This window comes from Osmerus mordax, chromosome 26 (assembly GCF_038355195.1).
Source record: "Osmerus mordax isolate fOsmMor3 chromosome 26, fOsmMor3.pri, whole genome shotgun sequence".
In the NCBI taxonomy this organism is placed as follows: Eukaryota; Metazoa; Chordata; class Actinopteri; order Osmeriformes; family Osmeridae; genus Osmerus; species Osmerus mordax.
The window spans coordinates 9,179,507-9,206,020 of NC_090075.1; the positions used below are offsets into that span (position 1 = coordinate 9,179,507).

Below are 26,514 nucleotides of genomic sequence, written 5' to 3' on the forward strand. Positions count from 1 at the left end.
CCAGCAACTATCGACTACTAGCCAGTTAGCCAAATACTTTGTCAGCTTTTGTTGTACCTGTCCGTGCTCAGCGGAATTCTGGTGGGACTGATCGATTATTAAAACAATAAACTATGAGAGGGCATCAAATGATGATCATAAGGCCTGGAGATCAATCAATGCCATCCAGTAGTTAACACATACCATATTTCTTCGAATAAAAGCTGCACCAAAAATGAACGTTGTGGAATAAACGGCGCCCTCGAATAAACGCCCCACCCAAAAAATCTGAAAACGGTTATTTAATTGGTTAAATTCTACCCCAGTATTTATTACACTTGTACATAACTTTGTTTGAAAGCTAACGTGTATGAACGTTTCGGCATGCTGCTTCAGAGTTCTACACAATGTAGAACACTTGTATTTGAGACATTTGTACTACTAGTGGGAGTCAGGTGGCTGAGCGGTGAGGGAATCGGGCTAGTAATCCGAAGGTTGCCAGTTCGATTCCCGGTCATGCCAACTGACGTTGTGTCCTTGGGCAAGGCACTTCACCCTGCTTGCTTCGGGGGAATGTCCCTGTATTTACTGTAAGTCGCTCTGGATAATAGCGTCTGCTAAATGACTAAATGTAAATGTACCAACGCACACCTAATTGATAGCCAACGAGAAAGGGAGTTGCCGCACTCATAGACAAAGAATAGACAAGGAGGTCAACGGTAGTAAATGAAACCTGAGTTTTTAGCTGCATGATTCATTTGTCACAATGCCAGCAACAGTTGTCTTTGGCTGCACTGCAGCTACAATTCACGAAATCTCTCTTATGATGAGCGGTATCACGACGGTGGTTATCAACTCTCTAACTCAACTCTTTCCATCTAGAGTCGTGCGCATTCACATAAAAGGGGCGGTGTTTGCACCGTATCCGCAAACATGGACAAAACAAGCTGCATATTTCACGCAGGAGGAGCAGATAATAATCTTACTAACTTTTTCTGCTCCTCCTGCGTGAAATATTGTAATACAAACCTCAGGAACCATCAGGAATACAGACATATATTACAGGCAAAAAGCAACATAGTCGCTGCTGCCAAGCTGGCAGACGCTGTAAATGTAAGCTACATGACTTATTGATATCACTGCCCTAGGCACATGATGTGACCATAATTACACTTGTGCATTCCATAACGTTAAACTTTTGTTGCTGTATTATTTCAGTTGCAACTCTGGCACTGGCAAATGATCGTGGGAGCAGATAAAAAAATAAATATAAAAACATAATTCAAACTGGTAAGTTGCAGTAGGCAATACTCGCACATATTTTAAGGCCAACAAGTACAAGGCTGAATTGCTTGAGTCAGTCCCATTTGTAGGATATTGTTTTACAAAGGGCCTATAAAACAATGAAATTAGGAAGAAAAACTAGAGAGGATACAATTTCTGGGGAAATTGTAGGGTGTGCTTGCTTGCGTCGGTTGCACAGGGGTCTGTATATTTTATATAAAAATGCATCGGGCCTACTTATTATTTATAAAGATTACATAGATTTAAAAGCATCTTTTTTTTGCTGCTCATTTACAACTCAAAATACGAGTGAAGTGTAGAATGAAATATGATGTCTTCTCATTTCCCCTGCAAGAGGCAGCTGACAGGCTGAATCAAAACGAATACATTTGGCAGACCGGTGTACAAATGGACCTAATCTCTATGACTTAAACGTCCTTTTAAGTTGTCCCTTCTCGTGATATTTTCAGGCATTTAGCCTACTCATATTGCATTCATTCATTAATAAAGAACCCCCTTTGAAGATTATTCTACGACTTTACCGGCAGAAGATAGAATCGCGATTCAAACAGTACCATCTGCTAACTGAAAATATGCCCCCCAAAACGTAAATAAGCTTGACATTTATTTAGTGGAAAATTGCTCATTCATAAAAAGCTCACTGGTAGCGATCATTGTCAGTAACAACGCAAAATGCGATATAGCCCTGTGTTGAGAAGCTGCCCCGGTAAATTGTACTACTACGGTACAGTACTAGACTACTGCTGTGTTCGTCTTGGTAGCGATTGCGTTGGTTGAATTGGATTTAACGTTCCGTTGTACGGTTTAGGCTGAAATTAATTATTTTCATGAACAGATTGACAACGTTTAGGCTGTGGCAATGAAGTTCAGGTTAGTAGTTAGATAGACTTTTGATTTAAGTAAGGGGAGTGCCGAACATTTTCTGTCGCCGTTTGACTTCCTAAACAGCTGTGTACTGTAGCTAGATGTTTTTGTAGTGTGTCTCGCGTAAGCTACAGCGTTGCAGTGAGCTACACTGGTTTGAAACCACAGGTAATGGTAATTTCACCAACAAATCGTTTTCTAATGTCAGAATAAATCCTACAACGAAAATGTATATGTGAGGAATGTTTATTTTAACGATTGAAAACAGATAACGCTACATCATAGACCACTGTAGTATGTGTTGCCCGGGAAACACAGGCTAATGTCATGATGCTAATACTTCAGTGAAATAGTAGACTACTGTTTCCGAAAGTAGATGTACTTCCTTAATAATATCAGCTTATATTGTACATTACACATCACAATTGTGTGTCATATCACAAAGTAAAATGAGTAAATAGTTATCACCCTGGCCTCTTTTCTTGTGGCGTTTCTGCAGCTGCCTTGCAGTAAAGCTATAGTTAGCCTAGCTATCCCCCAAGTTAACAGATGTGAAACGAATGTTCTGGCAAAGGTAGTCACGCGTGTTTTCGTGACGTTAGTGACGCAGTGACGTTAGTAACGTCAGTGACTGTGGCTAGCAAATTAGCCACCGTTAGCTTCACTTTTCGCCACAAAAACTTAACTTACGCTTAAACCATGCAACGGAACGTAAATTCCAATAGAAGCAACTCAATCGCTACCAAGACGAAACTTTTGACACCTACGTTGTCTATGTAGGCCAAGTATTTACTGAGTTTTAGGGGGGCAAAAAGAAATAAAAAATAAAATAATAATAATAATAATAATAATATATATGTGAGAGAACAAAGGTTGTGCTCTCGCCGAAGGCTTGAGCACACCCAATTAGGCAAAGAACTGGAGGGGTCCCTCCTCCACAGGGCTTCACTTCTGTTAAGGAGCTGGCCCTCACCAGCAATCAGGGTCGCCCCATGATGGAAGGAGTCGAAGGGGGCATTTCTTCAGACCCTGGTGGCAGCAGCTCGGAAACCCAGGCATAAATTTACATTTACATTTATTCATTTAGCAGACGCTTTTATCCAAAGCGACTTCCAAGAGAGAGCTTTACAAAGTGCATAGGTCACTGATCATAACAACAAGATAGCCACAAAAACATTGCGAGTAGCCAAAACATGAAGCACACATTATGAACAACCAAAGTAAGTTCCAAAGGGAAGAACCATAAGAGCATGGAGTTAAACAAGTTACAATTAAACAACATGAACCGCTATAAGTGCAAGTGTACCTGTGGGGAAAAAACAAGCAACAATAATAAAAACAATATATCACAGCGAGTACAACATTTTTTAATCAGTTACCACTAACCACAAGAGCAACAAGTCCACCACCACCCACTGTCGACCCCCTGTGCCATACCGAGGTAACAGTGAAGCTAATAGTCATACGCTAGTATGTATGCCATATGTGGTTGCTGAATATTGATCAAATAGGCCATTTACTTTCTCAAGTAGAGGTCCTAGATGATCAGGAAACTGTGTCTGCCTGCTCATAAAGCGCTTTGGGGGTACACTTGATTTTTTTTTTTTACCACTTGCAACACAGATGGTGAGAGTGTGTGAACGTGTGGCTGTGATTGAAGTGTCTGTAATGACTTGCTAATAGTGGTGGTCTGAACATGATGTAGCGGGGTATACACGTTTAAGATTAGGAATACTTGATCTATAATAAAGTATTTAGTTGACGGGACACCACCCCATGATTTGTTTAAAGGGACTGGGGAGACCTTGTTGAATAATAGCCTTCGTAATAATCAGCCTAATCTTAAGTAGTGAATTCTATGAAAGTAAAGCAGATCAGATAACGTGAGAGATACGCGAGTATTATACACAATGATTTAAGAAAATGTAATTATTATGAACAGATACCAGATAAGTTATGGGTTAGTTTGGCTAAAGCAGTACAGTAGGCCTAGATCAGGGGTGGGCAAACTTTTTGACTTGCGGGCCACAATGGGTTTTCAAATTTGACAGAGGGGCCGGGCCAGGTGCATTTGGAGGGAGTGTTTGGGCCGGATATACTAAAGCATTAAATGTAGTGTGTGCAAACCTCATAGCACAGTAAGAACACTACAACCCAATTTATTAACTGTCTTTCAAATGTGAAAAATAGCCCTTATCAATTAATAAATTTGTCTCAAGGAATATGCAAGATATGACATTTACATACTATTTCGCAGATACTGGGATGAGGAAATGTAAATAGATTCAAATAACACACGCACTGTGATTTATCAAGATTGCGTCTGTTTTTAATAAGTTTCAATTTAAGGTGCAAAGTTAAAGAAATCAACATTTATTGAAAAATGGAATCACTTTCAACATTCAAAACATATTATTACACAACGAAATACTCAAGCTCAATAATATCTACTTGTGTTAAACTCCGCAAAATCATAAATGGATTGTCTTGACCGCGCGCTCTACAAACTCGCCACGGAAGACCTCGCCTTCACGTGCAAACAGTACACGTGTATTGTTGCCAAGCACACAGACATGGGCTGTATTAAATATGCTACCTGTAGCTGAAAATTTAAATTAAGAGCAATGTGCGGCGTGTTAATTGAGCTACTGTACCGCTGCTGTGCGTAAATACGCATTGCTCTTAATTAAAAGACGCACTTCCAAACTTTTCAAATGCATTTTTTCAAAACACAGCAGAAAAACTCACAATTTCAGTGGGAACAGTGTTGTTGGTCTCCCTTTTTTGCCAGTGCATCAAAGTCTGGAGTTAGTTTTGTTGTGGCAATTCTCAGGACAGATCTGAGGTGTTGGTCAGTTAACTTGGATCTGTGATGGGCTTTGTTGATTTTCATGACGCTAAACGTGTTCACACACGTAAGTCGAGCCAAACAACACCAGCATCTTCTGCGCCGTCCTCCGGAGGTTTGGAAACGCGGTCTCGTTAAGTGAAGCGTAAAAGTCATTCAGTTTAAGAGACTTGAACTTCTCCTTTGATACGGAGTCAGACTGAAGATCGATCAGTTCTAATTGCAGCTCCTGCGGTGCTAATTCGGGGTCTTGCGACAGGGGACAGGACACCAGTTGAAGTGACTTGTCAATTTTTTCAAAATCACAGAACCGACGGCAAAATTCTCTGTGCAGATCGTCCAGTGATTTGCAGTATTTCTTCGCATTTCGGGCGGCCTCTTTCTGCACGGCTAGTGTGGGGAAATGTGCGAAAGATTTGTTTGACAGGGAAAGGGGAAAAAAGAAGGTTTTTACTATAATTTGGACAAGTTCGGCGGGCCGGATTAAAAAGCCTAACGGGCCGTACATGGCCCGCGGGCCGTAGTTTGCCCATGTCTGGCCTAGATTCTAATGATGGCGAGCACATGGGGAGGGGGAAGGGAGAGAGAGAGAGAGTGAGAAAGAGGAAGAGGTAGGCCTCTATAGCAACAAATGGACGATCAATGGCAACTGACCTAACGATGGTTAGGTTAAATCATTTGTAAACTGCAATCAAACATCAACAATTAAACCACAACATGCCCATATGTCACAAGTAAGAAATATTGCAAATCACAGTTACTTTTGTCGGTTTGAAGAAAGGAGTCAATGGTTCGTTATGTCCAACGAATAGAAAGCGGAATCTCGTTCCGGGCGCTCAGTGAATTTGCAAGTTAAGAGGAAAGTCAGAAATGACGCGTTTCACTCAAGCCCCCACCCCTCGCCCCTCGGCTTGAAGCAACGGCCCCGGTGGATGTAGGTGGTATTGCATTTCTTGTTAGACTTCCGGCTCTTCCGGTCGTTTTTATTCTATTAACTCCAGTCAACATTTACAAAACTATCTCCCCCAATAATTTTTTTGGATTCTCGAACCTGGCTCACACTATTAGCTTTTTCATAGAATCATTTTTCCTGATTTTTGTAGTTTGAAACCAATCCGAAATGGGTAAACTAGCACCCCATTTATTTGCTTACGTCAATAAAAGTTGCCTGCAAATGTGCTCGCGGATACTAACAGGGCACGAAAAGTTCACATTGGCCGATAGCCGATTTACCTGGAGCTGAATGAGCCATATTGAATGAGCACAGGGAGAAATGGCTTGAGTTACCTGCCCTGTTGTAGCAAGTTTAGCAAATGGTTGTCTCACATACATGAAATGTTGTTAATATAGTTTATTCCCGTTATTTAAAAACAGATTTTTCTGTCAAGAACGTTTTTACGTTCATGACATGATGGCAAATATTATATTATGTTAAAGATCCTGTAAAGTGGACCTGAAAACAAGTTTTAAGTTCGCCACACCACAGAATAATGTGTTATTAACTACCCATCCAAATTAGAATGAAAAAAGAACACCAAGTATGTTAAATTAGGCTTTGAAATCGTGAAAAAATCAGCAGTCTTCTCTGCTTGAGACTGGGGGGGCGTGTCGCCTGAAGGAGCTGAAGCTCCGCCCCTCGCTGCCTAGTGCCTACCTCCGACCCAGATAATAGACGCTATGTCAAGCTGAACAAAACCATATATAGGCTGCAAGGTGAACCACGAAAAGTCTTTTAGAAAATGATTCCCGCTCCACAGTCTGGCATCTACACAATCTTTAGCTCATAAAAAAGAACGATTCGTGCTTAGCTACCAAAAAAAAGTTTGTCGTGATACACTGCGGCTGCAAAAGTGCGTGTGAGACAGGCAGATGTTCATGTTTTTCTGCAGGACTGTGTTGTACAGACTTATGTCGTTGTTGTAATTGTGCCAACACAAAAGAAACTGAGAAACTGGGAGATAACTGTCCTGACACTGACAGTGAGGACTGAGTGTCCTTAATCTGTTATTCCTTATTATGTTTTGTACAGTTTTATATATCATTTCATATTTTTCATTACGATTGTTTTTATGGTTGATATGTGTTTTAATTTGTGGAAGAATGAATGAATGAATGTTACAACAACGACATAAGTCTGTCTCTCCCCCCCCCCCCCCAGGTTAATGTAATGGCCTAGTTTAATAACTAATGTAATATTGCACATATTTTCGTACTATTTCCCCTAAAGCAATAAGGTTAGGCTACTTAGAGACCTTCCACTCATAAAGTATGTTCTAAATGGCATAAATGCTGCCAATTATTAATTGACGTATTAATAATTGACGTTGGTCAGTAGCCTATCGATTAAGGTACTCGAAAGCATGTACACTGTCTGCTTCATTTGAGCTTGATAGGCTAAGCATTCTGTAGCAAATAATAACAATAAACCCACTATTTATTAATTAAAACTACTTCTGCATAGTAATGCACTGAAAATACAAACGTAAGCAAAGGCAGCAATCGCTATCGAATCAACAGACATGTGCAATTTACCTAGCAGGGGAATAATACAGATCACCAGTTAACTTAATTTAAATTAGCAAGAATATAGACTAATACAATAACAGGCTTAAATTAACTGACAAGTTAGCTATACGACTTCTCAAAGACACACAATCTCAACTGCGGTGTGATGCGCGTATCCATGCTATTCTCCGACATGCACTCTAACAATCACATAGACGTCCTAAGATTTTGTACAGCCCTATTTCTGATACCATGGCGGCAGAAATGTAGTCGTGGCGGGCCGCCACGGCAAAATAAACATAGGAAACACTAACGTGCAAGGTCCCATCCTCTTTTTGACAACCATATCCATCCATGTTGACAAAAAGCAGCTACCTTATTGGTGTAGAAGGATCACGTGTCGAACCGCGCCACCAAAATCCTATTACGCTCTGAAGAAACTAGTTCTGCATAAAACATAGACGCATCGACAATCGACTGGAATTTCAGCAACAATTTTTTTTTGGTAGCTTAGCAGGACTCGTTCTTTTTTATGAGCTAAAGATTGTGTAGATGCCAGACTGTGGAGCGGGTTGAAACGATAACAGGGTTCACCTTACGGCCTAATAGGCTAGAATTAGAATTTATTTGTTCAATGACTGAAACATACAGATGCATATTAATGAAATGTTCCCCTGAGCTGTAACAGTAAAAATGGACACCAGAGACAGCAGACAGTGAGCTCTCCAACTAGGCTACTTCTAACACATTAGCTACCATTTCACCAAAATACCATCATTCTACACCGAGTAGCCTATCAATTTTTAGCGGTTTGCACTAACTCATAGCAGAGATACCTCTGGTAAAGTTATCTAGTATAATTATAACAAGCACACAGAACAGAGTGATGAACTGCTGGCAGTGGTGGATTGTCCAGGTGCGACCGGGAGGAGGAACGGCCGGGAGGGCGATGCTTGGTACGGCTCCGCGCTGCAAGAGAAGCCGTGTGTCCGCGAACCCCGTCTGTCTCTGGTCCATGTTAAAACTATCCGCTGTGAAATGGTCACTGCATTTACTCATTTAGCAGACTCTCTTATCCACTGCAGAGGCGGCTGTTGGAGTTTATCCGAAGCTTTCCATCAGCGTGGCTCTTCACAAAATCTATCCACCTATTTTTCCTTTCATTATCAATAGGGAACTTAAATGGCGTTGCAGCGCAGCTGGAGTTCTTGCATCCAGGGAAGATGCAGTTGCGGTTGGTGGGAGACATCCTGAAGCTAGCTAGCTAGCTGATGTAGGCTACAATAACAGTACAGCAGGAGGAGCCATTCAGTGATCTGATGTAGATAGGGCGAAATGACGTAGATAGGGCATTTTTTGGCTCCGCCCATTAAAACCTGATCTGAAAACGGAAGAGAAACTGTTCTTCGGTTTAACTCCACATTTCAGTGCGACAAAGTTTTAGCGCTTTGCACATGCTTTCAGGAACTCATTTCACACGTATATAATGTACTTAGAAGCAAAACATGGAATTTACTTTACAGGATCTTTAAGCGTGAGCATAGATTGTTGACATGTCTATCTGGAGCAAAGACGTAGATTAATACTTATACTGATACTGATACTGATAACCACAATAAGAAATGATATAAATATGATTAGTCTTGCCTTCAGAAGCTTTTGTTAAACACACCCATTATTCTTTTTTTAAATCATGTCATCAAGCCAGACTGCTTTTGTTGGACAATGAAGGTCCTCACTGACTGTCACCCCTACTTATATCTGATGGAAACATCTTGTATATAGGCCTAGTTCTGTTAATATGCCCCTTTCAAAGGCACATTTTAAATAAAGTATATTTTAGACACTTCTCAAGCTTTTATTTATTACATTATTTCCAAGTCTGATCACGTTATATCCATTAATAGGCGTTTGGTTTTGTAGGTTGAACATATAAAACACAGGCCACATTTCTACATTGATATGTGAATTTCATGGCATTTCGTTTGAATATACAGTTCACAGTAAGCTATGGTAAGTCTGCATTATGGATTTCTGTTACCAAAATAACTATTAAGCTTTCTTTGCCTGGCGAGAACAACGACAGAGCTAGGTGTTCATGTTAACAGTTTATTTAATCCGATACAATGCGTTGGAAATCATACTCAAATCACAAGAAAAAAAGCAACATGTGATGAGTTCCATCTAGAATAGCCCTATATTTAGCCCTATAGCCTATTTCTAAAAACCAAGTGAAAGGAATACTATACAGTGACAGAATACATTTCCGTAAAGTTTGCATAATTTCTCTGGAGAATTTTCTTTCGGAGCTAGGGAAAAAAAGAGCCACTGTTTAAAGCTAGACCGGAAGACTCGGAAGTGGAAAGATGGCGCAGTCCAGTTTCGCGCTCTCGCTTGCCTCACTGCGCCACTGAGCACTTTTCATAGAAATGAATGGGGACGCCATCTTGGAAGACAAAAGTTGCTTCCTCTAGTAATATTAACTCTATGGTTTCACTTCAGTTATTCCTACGAGCAAGCGGGGGTGATTGTACGTTTGAGGGTTTTATACTCCAAAGAACAGGGGGGTATCCATGTGAAGGTGAACTCGGTCATTGGTCAGTTATTCCCCACCTGGGCGTCATCCTGAGATTTGCCTAGAAGTGTGAAGTGGCTGCTAGCTTTGAGTTCCGTTATTTCAAATGTCCATGGAATGCTTAAACTTCAGAATATAACAATACAACATTCATAAATGGTTTTGTTAGTATGACACAATTATTTTGGATCTACAATTGACTAACCTAACTCTTCCTGAAGGGAAGTCATACTCAAACATCAATTAAACAACGTTCTAAGTAAATGAGAAAAGCACTCATTATAACACATTAACTACTGTCATTGAAATAGTGTTCATGAGCCATGTAGTCCTTGAGAATATGTTTGTAAATCCACAAAAGAAAGTTCTTCCTTAGAAATCCTTTGTCTGATACTATGAGGCTGTGTGGCCTCTGTTCCTGACCCCATGCTGGGCCAGAAGCTTTGAAGCTCCTGCTCTGGGAGATAAGGACAAAAGGGGGAAGACCCTTTCCTTGTTGGGGGTAGGAGAAAGGTGTGGATGGTACCATGCTTTGTCTGTTGACTCTCTGCTACAATGAGACACAAGACCTTACAGTGCTAATTTCAAATATGACTCAATTGATTAAATTGCTATGGTGTTAAACTCAGCAGGAAGAGGAACTTCTTCCTCCCCCTGAGCCTAGGGCCTCCACTTCAAGACAAAGACACAAGGTATAAGCAATGAACCTTGAAACACAGTAGTCAAATGGACACCTTCAACTTTCTCCAAGTGTGCCTTGCAAAGGGACAATGTTCTTAATTTGTTTCAGGTTGGAGCAGACAATGTGAGGGCCCTGTATAAAAGAACCCTGGAGCACGATATAGAGTATAAGAGGCGTTTAAGTAAGGCTGGTTTTAAAAAATGCTATAAAAGTGAATGAAACATCCAAATTCAATTAAAGTAGTGAAATGATCATTTATTTAACTTGTGAAGAGCATTGTACGGTACCATACACGTTCTTTTTGGTTTGAAATGTTTTGGTTGAAGGAAACCCAAATTTCTGATATGGAAATAATTAGAAAATGGGTCAAAGCAACCCAAGGACAACAGAAGGGGTTAAGGGGAGACACCCCACTGAATAGGGATAACATATCAACATGACACTACATAAAAGTACCCGTAGCGAAATAACGCAACACTATGCATACAGTCTGTGGGACTGTGAGCACACGGCTTCGATGTGTCGCATTGGCAACATACGACTCAAGAAGTTGGCAAAGATAAGTAATTCCCTTGGGAATCTATATCTTTCATAAAGATAATCATCAGGGAATGCCAAAGGGTTTTGTCGGTCTCTAAATGTTCTGGCTCTTCTGAGCGCACCTCTCACTATCAGCGCACCAAGCTCCACAGAATCCTCTATGAAGCCATTATCCTCAAGAATTGAGTTAGAGAGCGGGGCTTTTATACCGGTTGATCTCCGATCTCCAACTTAACCTGCTCCTGACCAGGTTAGGCTTTCAGCATGTGTTACCATGGCGATCTACCCCGGTAACAAGTGATCTACCGTCGTGATACAGAAAACTCCGGGTTGAACCTGAAGTTACCTCGTTACACCAAATCTTGATTCGTAGTACAGGCAACTGGTGTCGCTTTTATGTAACCAACATGTAGATAAATCTTGTCCATGTTCACCAAATTTGGCAAAGATGACCTTCAAACCAACCTAACAAAAGATATCGGATGGATTTTTTTTTTTCTAAACAATTTTTCCAATACATCCAAATTGGCGCTTAGCCACCAAACAGGAAGTTGCTTTGTATGCTCTTTGATGCATTTATACCAAACTCGGTAAATGTACTCTGAACCCAGTTCTGCAGATTTCCAAAAGGTTTTTGTGTCATTTGCCTTGCGGGACTGCTTGGCCTCCTTTATTGCAGCTGTATTTGACATGTATTATTGATAAAGCAATGTCAACACTTGTTTAAATAAACAATAATGAGTTGTGTTTGCAGGTAACATTGTAAACTACATATTATGTCAAAATCTCAAATTCCTATGGAAAGTTTCATAATGTATCCAATAATTTAACAATTATGGGGAGATCCTAGCATTGGCGGAAATACCAGGGGGGTGGGGGGGACATGACCCCCCCCCCCCCAGTCCTAGGCAAAATACAATTTGTCCCCCCAATATATATTACAACGTAGGTAATGTGTTACAGCACTACTTTTGATGTCCCCTCTCAAAAATTGCAATTGAGAACATTTCATGTAATTGTCCCCCCCAAAGTATATATGATATTTTTGCACCTGGATCCTAGGTACTCAAACACACAGCATGGTTGTATTTATGGTCATCTATTGATTGGTATCAGGCATAGGCGTAAATTTAGGGTGGGACAGTAGGGACATGTCCCCACCAATGTTAGGAAACATGTAATGGTCCCCACCAATAATTGCGAGTCTAAACATATTTTTTTCATTCTTTTAACATTTCTGAATTTGCTACTTAACTCTGAAGGTCAGCGTTACTCCTGATTGGCAGGAGAGCGCTGATCACAATGTGTACCAGCCTGTCAGTGTCAGTGGTCAGGTGAGCATCGAAGCGAGACTGTGACAAATAATATGGAAGAACAATAATAATATTGATAATATCCAAGTTATTTGACTGTGAGAAGAGATTTAATGATTATTTCTGGCAGGCTAATCCTGTAAGCTATATGTTAACATTGAGTGAATAATAAATGATAAAATCAAATTATATTACACAGTTAACAAGCCTTTGCTAACTCTGGAACACAACTACGGAATTGTCTGCTTGCTAGACTAGCTATCGGACATTCATTTGTCTTGAATGGACACTATACCGTAGTTGCGGTCAAAGCTATGCTAGCTAGTACCTGCAAACTTGTAAAAGGATTTGTTAAGTATTTGGTAAAACTGTGTCCCCACCAATGTTCTAACCAAACCTATGCCCTTGGTATCAGGTGTACATGAGCATCATGTGTCGGATTGATGCGTATCAATGTGTGTGGTGATTAGATGGAAGATGGGAGTTGTGCTCTTCTTCCTCCTATATAACTCTACAGCCAGATGGCTGGTTTTAAAGTATCTGTGCAGATCTAATTACTCTGTATGCACTATATTTATTCTGATTCAATATGTGACATGCAGGTGATGCGTCATGGTGTGGGCCTGTCTACCAGCTCAGACAGTGAGCTCATCACCCAACTGTTGGCTCTGACACCACCAATGGAGGAGCTAGATGCTCCTGACTGGGTTGCCAGGTAATTCACAAATCTCAAATTAGCAAATGCATAGATAATACTTATGACAAGTGGTATCTAGTTACCTTGCTTTTGTTATTTATTCTCTTACAGGATAAAGAATCTGATGACTGAAACGCCTACTTCCTACTCCTTGCTAGTGATGTATACAGATGTAATCTATGCTATCCGTGACCCATATGGAAACCGACCCCTCAGTCTTGGACGCCTTGTCCCCATTTCTAAACTCCACACATCAGGTATAGAGACACTGAAAGTTTGTTTGTTTCTGCAGAAAAAAATCTAAATTAATCAACCAAATAATGTTAATGAGGCAAGTTATCTAAGTAACAGGCATTATGCTTGGATCTAAGGCAATCCCTGATTTGGCAAGCTGGTTTCTAGGGAGAATGAATCATTAACTGCTCAGTTATATCACTCTCACTAGGTGCTGGAGAAGGAGATACAGAGGGCTGGGTGGTGTCATCAGAGTCTTGCAGCTTCCAGTCCATTGGTGCCAAGTATGTTATCACCTGACCTCTCTTTGCCTCATTGCCATAGCAAAGTCTGGCCCCATGGCTCATGCACTGCAATCCCTGGTTGTGTGCTCCTCAGGTACTACAGAGAAGTCCTCCCAGGAGAGATAGTACAGATCTCAAAACATGGAGTGAAGACCTTGAGTATTGTTCCCCGCCCAGAGGGAGATCTCCCAGCCTTCTGCATATTTGAATATGTTTACTTTGCCAGACCTGACTCCATATTTGAAGGTACATTTAGTGGCCTCAAATTGGCCAAAACTGCAGCAATCTTCTCATTATACAACAAATACATACAATGGCATATGTACAGTTTAACAGTACAAAACATGTATGTCATTTTGGATGCCAATGTCTGCTAAATGAATACATGATACTACAAACAGGACATACTATTTTGTCATATATTAATGTGAACAAACAGTCAAGTTGATGCAACACTAGTAGCAGTTGCACTAAGTGTTTCCTCTTGATGTCTCTAGGTCAGATGGTTTACACAGTAAGACAGCAATGTGGCAGACAACTAGCCATTGAGTCTCCCACAGATGCAGATGTTGTCAGCACTGTGCCAGAGTCTGCCACCCCTGCAGCATTAGGTTACGCACAACAGGTGAGTGAAGTGAAGCTACGAACTGAATGTATACATTTGTACTATGAACACATACTTTGACTTGTTTAAACTAAGAATACAAAGACAATGCACTTATTTGTTAAAAAGTGTGTGTGGAGAGGAGATGGGGGGGGGGTTTCAGTCTTTATGCTTATATTCCCTCTCTGAAGTCTGGGCTACCATATGTGGAGGTTTTGTGTAAGAACCGATATGTTGGGAGGACGTTTATTCAACCAAATACACGACTGAGACAACTAGGAGTGGCAAAGAAGTTTGGTGCACTGACTGACAACTTTTCTGGCAAGCGAGTGGTGCTTATAGACGATTCCATTGTCAGGGGCAACACAATCTCCCCCATAATCAAACTGCTGAAGGAGGCAGGGGCAACTGAGGTGAGAGCAACAAAAGAGCAATCCAAAGTAGTTAGAAAATGTACACAGTACACAAATACATTAATACACAGTACACAAAAACTGACTTAAGTACAATCGATGTCAATTTATCTTTCCTTTACTAATGCACTTTTACTAACCATGGCTCACATGGTCTATAATAATTTTTACCACAGGTTCATATCAGGGTAGCTTCTCCTCCAATAAGGTTCCCTTGTTACATGGGGATCAACATTCCTACCAAGGAAGAGCTCATTGCCAACAAGCCAGAGTTCAAGGACATAGCTGGCTACATTGGTAAGAGAATTAACATAGCCAGTTGGTGTTTATTTTTTTACATTTAGCTTTTTAAATGAAGGTGATTGTTGACAAGGCCTTATCATTTTCCGTAACATCTGTAAGGAGTTATTTGATTCAGACACAATTTGATGTTTTACAGGTGCCACCAGTGTTCAGTACTTGTCAGTGGAGGGCCTGGTGTCAGCTGTTCAGGGAGGGATCCCATCCCTCCTGGAGAAGGATGAGATGATCGACTCAAATAACAAAGCAAATAGAAAGGTTGGCCACTGCACTGCTTGCCTGACAGGGAAATACCCTGTTGAGCTGGAGTGGTAATGACACAACCCCACGACCCGCCCAGGTTGGAGGAGAGAATAGATGCCGAATAACGTTTTTAGTATACGAGGTATCAATTAAATTCAAATCTAACCAAGTGCCAACAGTTAAGTAAAATAATACCTGTTTTCCTGATCTGAAAGAATGCTGTGGGTTGATTGAAATTAATCTGTTGTAACTCATCATTGCACTACAATAATAGTATTCACAGCAATATTGTTTAGCATAAACTGAAACCATCCATTCCTCCATTGGGATCTTTGAATTTCATATTCCTTTATTAAACCTGCAAATCAGTGTTTGATGCATTGTCCCATGTAGGAGGAAATTGTTGCCAGATTGGTTAGTTTAAAATGCAATTAGTTAAAACCAAAAATTTGAGTTTATAAAACTCTTCTAAATATAAAACATCTCGCAGAATTACCTCACTTGTGTTACATGATTGTTAATAGGTGTTTTGCATGTATTTTTTATAATAACCATACCATACCAAACCTTTCTCTTTACCTAAATACTTACTGCTGTGCCATCATTGTTCAAAGTGTATATTATCGGCACCTGGACAGATAGGGCTTCATTTTGGATTTAACATGGGTATGTGTATGTATCAAACTGAATAAAACTGATTATTGACAATGTGTTTGTGCAATGCTTCCACCTTGCAACCAGGCCTTCTCAAGTTGCTACTGGACCGAGGGGGTCATTGGAGTGGCACACTGGAAGGCAGATCCTGGTGACCTGAGAGACACATCTTTCTTCCTGCTGTGTTAGATGTAGGCCTACCGCTTTTAGCGTTTTGTAAATGAATTAAAACAGGTCGCATCGCAACGATTATTTGCACCCGTACAAATGCTCCCAAATATATTTTGAGGTTGCACTAATTTTATTGTGAAAATACCTTAAAGTAAAATAGACCTGTTTATGATTTAATGAAAAATAGAAAAGAAATGTATTTTGAAAACAGTCAATCTACCCTGGAACTAAAACACTCAAGTACTCCTTATCTGAATTCCAGCATCCGAAATCCTGATGTGACTCAGTTCAGTCTCTCCACAGAATGGAATCGGACACCGCTAGCCACACTGCATCCATCTGTAGAATGTCACTCAGGACATGCCTATCCATAATTGTCTCACACGACTCATCCATGGCAACGGCATTGAGTCCCCAGACAACCCCTTATTATTGACAGCCTCAATTAGTCTAGTCTAGCCCTTCAACCAACATAAACCCTTAAGGAAGACAAGGAAAAACTTCCAGCATAACTCATTGACAAAAATCTTTTGAAACCTTGGAAGGAGAAATTCAGTGCAGTACTGTTACAGGTAGAGGCATAACTAGTTAACATTGATTAGTTTGACATTTCAACACCTCATTCATCATCAAAATTACCAGTAAATGTTAACAGGTAGGCTTATACCTTCTGCCTACCTGCACAGCGGAATAATGATTCAGAGGAATGAACGGACATTTAGACGTTTGTCTCTTTAGCCATCAATGCGTGGCATTATTTATTGAAAGTATAACATGCTTCTCTCCGTGAGAGTCAGGTAACAAGTGAAGAGAGAGAGGGTGAACATCCCCCTTTATAAGATCATCAGTCACACGTGCCTCCTCCTGGACAAATATAATTACATACATACATTCATACACTTATCCACTCTCAACAGTAAAATCACAAACTTTAGTGTTTGTCATTCTGTACTGGAGATTGCCTCAAGTTTAGCTAGCTACAGTAGCGGCATTTAATTTGTAAAGGGATTGGCAAAATGTGTTTCAGACTAGTAGACTGCAGTATATACTGCTATATCACAGAAATCACTGGGGACAAAATAAATAAAATGATTTATGACATTAGATTGAAAGTAAACTATAAGTTGGTGAAATAAACATTATATACCTGTAGTTTTAAACCAGTGTAGCCCACTGTCACTGGTAAGGAAAACAATTCCACAACTGTTCTAGGAAGCCAAACGGCGCTAGTACATTTTCGGCACTCCCTTAGTTTTTCGGCTCTCCCTTATTTTTGCAAATGTGAAACAATCTGACTACGAACTTGAATTTCCAGTGTGCCAAAGCCTAAACTGTAAATCTGTTCACTAAGGTTTCCTCTACAGCGCTGGAAAACAGCTAACATTTTCCAGTTGGGACTTTTGAGGTATTTGAGTTTATGTCCGACGAGTGCTCCTGTTTTAGGGCTACATTCTGAGCGTTGACAAACTGCCCTTTGCTATAACTAGTTAGCTTGCCACGGACATTTCTCTCCCGGCTGCACAAAAACAATATAGAGAGATTAGGGAAAATAGTGCCTTGTGTTCGCCCATTTAGTCCGATCGACCTCATAATCGGTTTCCATTAGGGATGTGCATCTCCATCAGGACGATGCAATACCCATCTCGATGCACTGCCAACGATCCAATACATTAAAGATACATAAAAGCAACTACTAATGCCATACGATACAATTCACCCCTATTGCGATCAGTAGCGGAGACAGAGGGGTGTCCGGGGTGGCACTGGACACCCCTGACATCTGATTGGCCACCCCGGGTGCCACCCCAAAATTTAATTTGCTACTGGAAATTTGATGCTGATTGACATCTCATTTGACCTCTTGTTGAAAGAAGAATTTATTTTGCTGCGTTGCATTATTCAAATCGAAGAGAGACGTTTGTTGTGAGATACAGAAGAATAAGAACAGACAGCAGAATAGACAATATTTCCACAGCTCCACAAGCTCTTTTCGTGATTGAAAAAGGCATAATATTTGAAGTAAGTTTTAAGGTCTGCATTGGGTTTAGGTGTCCTGAACATTTTTTACGAATGTTGATTAGCCTACAGTAGCTGTGTAAGTTAATGTTAGTACTTCGACTCCAATAACAGACAAACTGACACAGTCAGTAGGCTTGTACTCCGATTTTACAGTTTGCTTGTGCTTGTGCGGCATATATTTCAAAGCAGTTTATAATCCGGTTTTAAAACAAAAAAGTGGCTTCGTCTCAAGATCTCTACAGACCGTGCAGCTAATTTAATGCTCAACACTTGAACAGGGGCTTATTACTTGACAGAGGAATTATTTAGGCAACACAGTAGTCTCAGTTACACTATCAGGGCTTGGTAATACAGTGACTTGCTAAAGTAGGCAAATGGCTAGTAGAACATAACATTTCATCATAATTTCAGTTAATCAAACAGCTGCAAGACCCAGTGAAATGTTATAGGCTAGCTAGCTCTAGCAAAAATAACGCTAGCATCGCTAACAACATTACTAATTCAACTTTGGTAGTGTAACCGAGCTCTTTGTAAGTTTGTTTTAGATCTAATTGTATATGATTGTGTGGACAATAAGACACGGACGCGGTCTCTTTTCATAACTTGTATTTTACCACTGCTCTTCTTGGCATCGCTATTCGAACAGCCCTCACTGATTTTACAAATGCTTTCAGCATCAAGCCTACGGCAACTCCCGAGGGACAAAACACCCTTGTCCGTTGTCACATAGAAAGGTCTGCTACAGTAGGCTATCCTCAGGATTTGCAAGTCAGCTAAACTTATACTATATCTAAAATAATTTTGTAGACATAACAATGGATTCTGCCACTAAATGAGTGACTTTGCTTTATTTCTGGACATACTATCCACAACCGAAGTGTGTTACACAATGCTGTAGATCGCCTATACTCGTGCATTGCTCTTGGTACCCAGAATGCCCTGCGGCAAGCTGAAAAGCTACTAAATTAAGGGCATTAGCTTAGTTAAATAAGCATTGTTTGGAGTTCTATAGTTGTGTTCGTTCTGTTTTGAAATGTGTAATGCTATGGCCTTTAGATCATTTGAGTGTTCACCCTGATCGGGAATGTTGTCTAGTTAGATGGCAAGTAATCAATCGTGAGCACTGGTGCAGAAAATACAGAAATGAGAAAATACCCGCAAGCTGAAATGAATTTCAAAAATGTGTGTGTCACACAAAAGAGGCAGTGTGGAAACTGAACTGCATCATCTAACAATGCTAAGAGCTGAAATACAATGCGGGAGAAGCTTAAGGTTGAACTGTTAAACAGAAGAAAAAGTAGGCCTAGGCTAGCTAGTCATAAAAAGAATATTATAGTCTTAACAGTTGAAATTATAGTTGGGATAGTAATAGCAGTAGCAGATGTAGCCTATCATTGAGTGCGTTTACTCGGCTTTCTTAGTAGGATTCAATGTGTTGATTGAATGAAACATACAGCAGTAGGGCCGATACAAGAAGACACGGCGACACTTTGTTGCAGAAGGATGATGGTGCAAGTTCTGTCCATGGAGCATACAAAGATTAATAAAAAGAATCATGTAGACGCGCTTATTGAGTAATCGCATAACTAATTACACATGTAAACGGAGTACTATCCTCTCCCAGGACCTCAAGTGGGAACTGAACATCGGCTCCCTCATCAAGAAAGCACAACAGAGGATGTTCTTCCTTCGGCAGCTGAAGAAGTTCAACCTGCCAAAGACAATGATGGTGCACTTCTACTCAGCCATCATTGAGTCCATCCTCACCCCCTCCATCACCGTCTGGTACGCTGCTGCCACTGCCAAGGACAAGAGCAGGCTGCAGCGTAACATCCGCACTGCTGAGAAGGTGATTGGCTGCAATCTGCCTACCCTCGAGGACCTGCACACCTCGAGGACCCTGAGGCGAGCGAGGAAGATTGTGGCCGACTCCTCCCACCCTGGACACTCGCTGTTTCAGTCACTCCCCTCCGGCAGAAGGCTGCGGTCCATCAGGACCAATACCTCACGCCACAAAAACTTTCTTCCCTTCCGCTGTTGGCCTCTTCAACAAGGCCAAGGGACCACACTGACTCAAATGACATCCTGCTTAAAACACACTGCTTTTTGCACTGCATTACAAAATTGTATCTTGTACATTTGTATTTTTTGTAATATTTGTATTTTTGTATTTTTAATATTGTAATTTACGGCAATTTATATTTTATTTTATTGTATATTTAATTCAATTCAATCCCACTTAGTACTGCTAGTTTATGTACCCTTAGTTATAGATAGTCCACATATTTAAATTTTAGGTCCCTATATGTTTATTGTATGCACCTTCCTGCCAAAGCAAATTCCTTGTCTGTGCAAACTTTCATGGCGAATAAATCCCATTCTGATTCTGAGTAGAATAAAACAGTTCCATTAGCAATAGTAGTAAAAGAGATATTAGCAGCACCTGCAGTCACCTCTTGTAAATTGTATTAGGTTGAAATACTATCAAACTCTGTCTTGTGACTCCACTAATCAGCTAATACCAATCACCTGCGTGAGACTGAGTGGTGCGTGACTGTCGTTGTCACGGTGATGCAGGGCCGGATTAACCATTAGGGCAACTGGGCACTTGCCCAGGGGCACATGACATCTAAGGGGCCCTGGACAATGTCAACTAAAATGTTATATCACGTTATGAACGCAGTCATGACTTTCCTTAATGTGAGTACTTTATTGCAACTCGTTCGATCAAAATGTTATGTTAAATCACGTCAAACACAGTGTTTGTGTTGTCTAGTAGCCAGTGCCGCCGCTCCCATAACGCTCACTACGCGCTGTGCGTAGGGCACCAACTCCTGAGGGGGCACCAAAAAATAGCCAACTGAAAAATCATCATAGTTATAATACTTATAATAACGATATTATTTTAGTATAGAAATATTAGACACGTATATTACAAAACAGGCAGAACAAGAGATGTATTTAAATGCTCACAAAAAGTTACGATGGTGCCTATGAAGGACCAAACCTGCCATATTTACAAATGAATGAATGAATAAATAAATGTCCACATCCATGCATTTAGACAGAAATAAACGAATATATGTATTCATTAATGCACAATTGTCAAACAATAGTTACATATATTCTACATTTATGTATGTATTTATTTTTGTATTCATTTATTTATTCATTTATGAATTGATTGAATGATTTATATATTCATTTATTTATTCATTTATATATTCATTCATTCATTCATTGACGTGAATGCCTGGGACACACTGGCTGCGAAGCGCCCTGAAGCGCCACAATCTGCTACGAATGGCGCGATGCTGTTCACACTAGACGCGCATTTCTCCACGCCGGTCACCAAGCCTTTCACCTTGTCTGAGCTTTCCTTTTATACATGTCAAGCTGACATGGTACATAAACATGGCACAGGCTACAGTCTAATTAGGCAACTTGTTGCTCCAACCCGTTGCAACAGCATCCCATTCCCAACATAACGTGGCAACGTTTGGCTTTTGTTGCCGTAGTCTTTGTAAAATACGTGCTGTGGGGAATACAACTCCATGTAGGACTAAGCTACATATCATCTTCGATGATTAACTTTGTGTCGTCAATCTTCACAAATTTCTCTTCTGCTTGATTGGGGGCTATGACAGATCGTCTATCTTGCTCTTACACACAGGACAAAAATGTTGGTTTGACAATTAACAATCAGGATTTTTTATTTTTAAATGTTTACATTTTGAGAATTGATCGTAGACAGTTGTCTGTTGAATCCAACAGACGTACACATTTGTTCAGAGCCCCACGAAAGCGAGACAAAGTCCAACTCTCGCCCCATAGAGACCAATGCAAATCTGGTGACGAAAATCGCTAATCTCTGAAAATAGCATGAAATCTTCACTAATCTCAATATCTTTTTCAAACTTGTGTCAATAAATCTCAAATATACACCAGATTATTCTAATAATGTCTGGCCTACTTCCACCCCCTTTACTTTTCCAATAAAGTTTTGAATAAAATTCCAATTAATTGCTAATCTATGAAAATAGCATGAAATCCTCGCTAATCAATATCTTTTCAGACTTGTTTCAAAAAATCTCAAATGCACACCAGATTATTCTAATAATGTCTGGCCTACTTCCACACCCTTTACCTTTTCAATAAAACTTTTTTTTAAATGATAGAAAATCGCTAATCTCTGAAAATAGCATGAAATCCTCGCTAATCTCAATATCTTTTTCAAACTTGTTTCAAAAAATCTCAAATACACACCAGATTATTCTAATAATGTCTGGCCTACTTCCACAGCCTTTACTTTTTCAATAATGTTTTTAAAAGAATGATAGAAAGTCGCTAATCTCTGAAAATAGCGTGAAATCCTTGCTAATCTCAATATATTTTTCAAACTTGTGTCAAAAAATCTCAAATATACACCAGATTATTCTAATAATGTCTGGCCTACTTCCACACCCTTTACTTTTTCAATTATGTTTTTAAAAGAATGATAGAAAATCTCTAATCTCTGAAAATAGCATGAAATCCACGCTAATCATCATAACTCAAGTCTTTATTATTGTGGTATTAGTCATTTATTAAAACAAAGACATTATTTTTAGTGCAGGACATTTTCAGACACCGTCTGTTGCAGGCAAGGCATTTCCAGTCTGTTTCTTTTCTTGCGGCGTTGAACTCTCTGTGGGTCATGTCATGTTGGGTGTGCGTAGGATTTGAATTTCCCTTCCATGACAAATTATGGCAACCCAAACAACCTTTTTAATGCACTATGAGTAACCTATTCTTTACAGCAGCAACCCAGTCATCCCAATGGGCCTCATAAACCAATATCTTCTAAGTTATTTCTTACATTTGTTCTTAAGAAAGTTCTTAAGAAAAGTCTATGTGTGATTCATGACGTGTTCCTAAACAGCAGAATTGTTCGCAGGTGTGGTCTTAGAATGATGAATCCCAATATGTCGTAAATTGAAAGCTTGTGCCCTGTGAGCATAGGTAAACCCCGTTAATTCCCATAAAAGTCCATGAGATGGCAGGGTCGTGTGCACACTCGTCTCTACCATGTCGAAAAGACTTGGTAAAGACGGTGGAGGCCTCGACTCTAAAAGAAAGAAAAACTTCAGTAATTCTGAAGCGTAGGTACAGCTGCAAGAAGTTAGTGAATAACGACGCATCATATTTAGTTCCGTCAGCGGTGGATACAAAGCAGTAAATACACCAGTGTGTGGAGTAGTCCTAGTGTGTGGAATAGGCCTACTTTGGGCCTATAAATACCGTGATCAGTCATTATTATTGGATGGAAAGGTTCCCCGTTAACATAATTGATGTGAATTGAAGGCAAAGCAAGGTTAGTTTATTTATATAGGCCTAGCACAATTCATACACAATGGCAAGTGCTTTTCAAATGAGCAGAAGTGTAAGTGGTGTGTATTTATTAAAACAAACAAACATATCATTGTGTAAAATAATGAAAATTATTAGTTGCAAAATTATAAAGGAGAGAAATATTCAATTTTTTATTAGAACAGATGAAAACGGCATAACTACTTATTTTGCGCAAACATGTCAGCTCTCAATTGTGTGTAAGTGTACTCTTGGGTGTGCGTAAATTCTGTTCTTACCTAAGTACAAATCCCAAATAAGAAAACATTGGTGAATGCCAGAATCATCGTGAAAACTGCGTAAGTGGGGTTTAAGAACAAATTTGTTCTTAACCCTTGTGTTATCTTCGGGTCATTCTGACCCATCAGTCATTGTGACCCACCGTCGTATTGCGACAAATTTACCTCATACAAAAACAAAGTGAAGCATTTTCTTTTAACTGTCGGGCTGTCTCAGACCCCCCACATTGGAATGGTTAAAAGAAAATTATTTTTATTTGTTTTTGTATTGGGTAAAATTGGGTAAACACAATGATGGTTCGTTATGAACCTTTGGGTCATGTGACCCGAAGGTAGCACGAGGGTTAAGAACATTTGGTGAATGAGGCCCATTGTCCAGGTTTTATGTACAAGACAATATGGCTATTCCTAAACGCTCAACAGTTGATGTGTAGCAGAAAGGGTGGCTTGCAACCTCATGCTCTTGAGTCAAATATGAAGTAATTTTGCTCTCTTGTTGTCCATCTCTAGATCTTTTACAATGTACATTTTTCATTATCAGATGCCCGAGCCACCTCAACTGGCCCCTCTCGACGCGGAGGAGCAGCGGTTCTACTCAGAGCCCCTCCCGGATGACCGAGCTTCTCACCCTATCTCTAAGGGAGAGCCCGGACACCCTGTGGCGAAAACTCTTTAATTTTATCTATTGTATTCGCGATCTCGTTCTTTCGGTCACTACCTACAGTTTGTGACCATAGGTGAGGGTAGGAACGTAGATCGACTGGTAAATAGAGAGCTTCGCCTTTTGACTCAGCTCCTTCTTCACCACGACGGACCGATGCAGAGCCCGCATCACTGCGGACGCCGCACTGATCCGCCTGTCGATCTCACGCTCCATCCTTCCCTCACTCGTGAACAAGACCCCTAGATACTTGAACTCCTCCGCTTGGGACAAGATCTCCTCCCCGACCCGGAGATTGCACTCCACCCTTTTCCGGTCGATAACCATGGCCTCAGATTTGGAGGTGCTGATTCCCATCCCAGCCGCTTCGCATTCGGTTGCGAACCGCTCCAGTGAGAGCTAAAGGTCACGGCCTGATGAAGCCAACAGGACCACATCATCTCCAAAAATCAACGACCCGATCCTGAGGTCACCAAACCGGACTCCCTCAACGCCCCGGCTGCGCCTAGAAATTCTGTCCATATAAGTTATGAACAGAATCGGTGACAAAGGGCAGCCCTGGCGGAGTCCAACCCTCACCGGGAATAAGTTCGACTTACTACCGGCAATGCGGACCAAACTCTGGCACCGGTCTTACAGGGACCGAACAGCCCCGATCAGGGAGTCCGGTACCCCGTACTCCCGGAGCACCCACCACATGAGCCCCCGAGGGACACGGTCGAACGCCTTTTCCAAATCCACAAAACATGTGTAGACTGGTTGGGCGAACTCCCATGCACCCTCCAGAACCCTGCCGAGGGTATAAAGCTGGTCCACAGTTCCACGGCCAGGACGAAAACCACATTGCGCCTCCTGAATCCGAGGTTCGACAATCCGACGGACCCTCCTCTACAGAACCCCTGAATAGACTTTCCCAGGGAGGCTGAGGAGTGTGATCCCCCTAAAGTTGGAGCACACCCTCCGGTCCCCCTTTTTAAAGAGGGGAACCACCACCCCGGTCTGCCAGTCCAGAGGCACTGTCCCCGATGTCCACGCGATGTTGCAGAGTCATGTCAACCAAGACAGCCCTACAACATCCAGAGCCTTAAGGAACTCCGGGCGGACCTCATCCACCCCAGGGGCCCTGCCACCGTGGAGCTTTTCAACCACCTCGGCAACCTCAGCCCCAGAGATAGAAGGGCCCCCCCCCAATGTTCCCAGACATCGGAACGCGTGTTGGTGGGATTAAGGAGGTCTTCAAAGTATTCCTTCCACCGATCCAGGACGTCCCCCATCGAGGTCAGCAGCGCACCATCCCCACCATATACAGTGTTGACAGTGCACTGCTTCCCCCTCCTGAGTCGCCGGATGGTGGTCCAGAACCTTTTCGAAGCCGTTCGGAAGTCATTCTCCATGGCCTCGCCGAACTCCTCCCACGCCCAGGTTTTTGCGTCCGTGACCGCCAAAGCCGCATTCCGCTTGGCCTGCCGGTACACATCAGCTGCCTCTGGAGTCCTACCAGCCAACAAAGTCCGATAGGCCTCCTTTTTCAGCTTGACGGCTTCCCTCACCTCCGGGTCCGAGGGTTACCGCCGCGACATGCGTGATCCCCCTAAAGTTGGAGCACACCCTCCGGGCAGGGGCCATTGTTTGTTTTCTTCATGGTAGGTTTTTGAGCCACGCTTTGTCTGGTCCTTCGCCTGGAACCTGTTTGCCTTGGCTGACCCTACCAGGGGCATAAAGCCCCTGACAACATAGCTTCCAGGATCACTAGGACATGCAAACCCCTCCACCGCTGTAAGGTGGTGACTCAGGGAGGGGTTGCATAACCTGCTTTCTGAAATACCCCCCAGGAGGAAACCTATTGTTATTGTTAGTATTATTAGGATTCCTCCGTCAGGAGGAAACCTATTGTTATTGTTAGTATTATTATTAGGATTCCTCCGTCAGGAAAAAACCTATTGTTATTATTAGTATTATTGGGTGTGCTTTGCATTCGGCAAGGGCGCAACCTTTG

General features: G+C 41.2%; 1 protein-coding gene across 1 annotated transcript in view; it reads left to right on the forward strand.

Moving 5' to 3' along the window:
- The window catches only part of ppat (phosphoribosyl pyrophosphate amidotransferase), a 55,894-nt gene extending 39,806 nt beyond the window's left edge, over positions 1-16,088 (forward strand). The window contains exons 4-11 of the mRNA XM_067230069.1: positions 13,214-13,326; positions 13,420-13,565; positions 13,754-13,826; positions 13,921-14,072; positions 14,324-14,451; positions 14,622-14,843; positions 15,020-15,140; positions 15,283-16,088. Coding sequence (XP_067086170.1) covers positions 13,214-13,326; positions 13,420-13,565; positions 13,754-13,826; positions 13,921-14,072; positions 14,324-14,451; positions 14,622-14,843; positions 15,020-15,140; positions 15,283-15,458 — 1,131 coding nt within the window. The 3' untranslated portion in view covers positions 15,459-16,088. The remainder of the gene's footprint in view (positions 1-13,213; positions 13,327-13,419; positions 13,566-13,753; positions 13,827-13,920; positions 14,073-14,323; positions 14,452-14,621; positions 14,844-15,019; positions 15,141-15,282) is intronic.
- Positions 16,089-26,514: the final 10,426 nt, after the last annotated feature.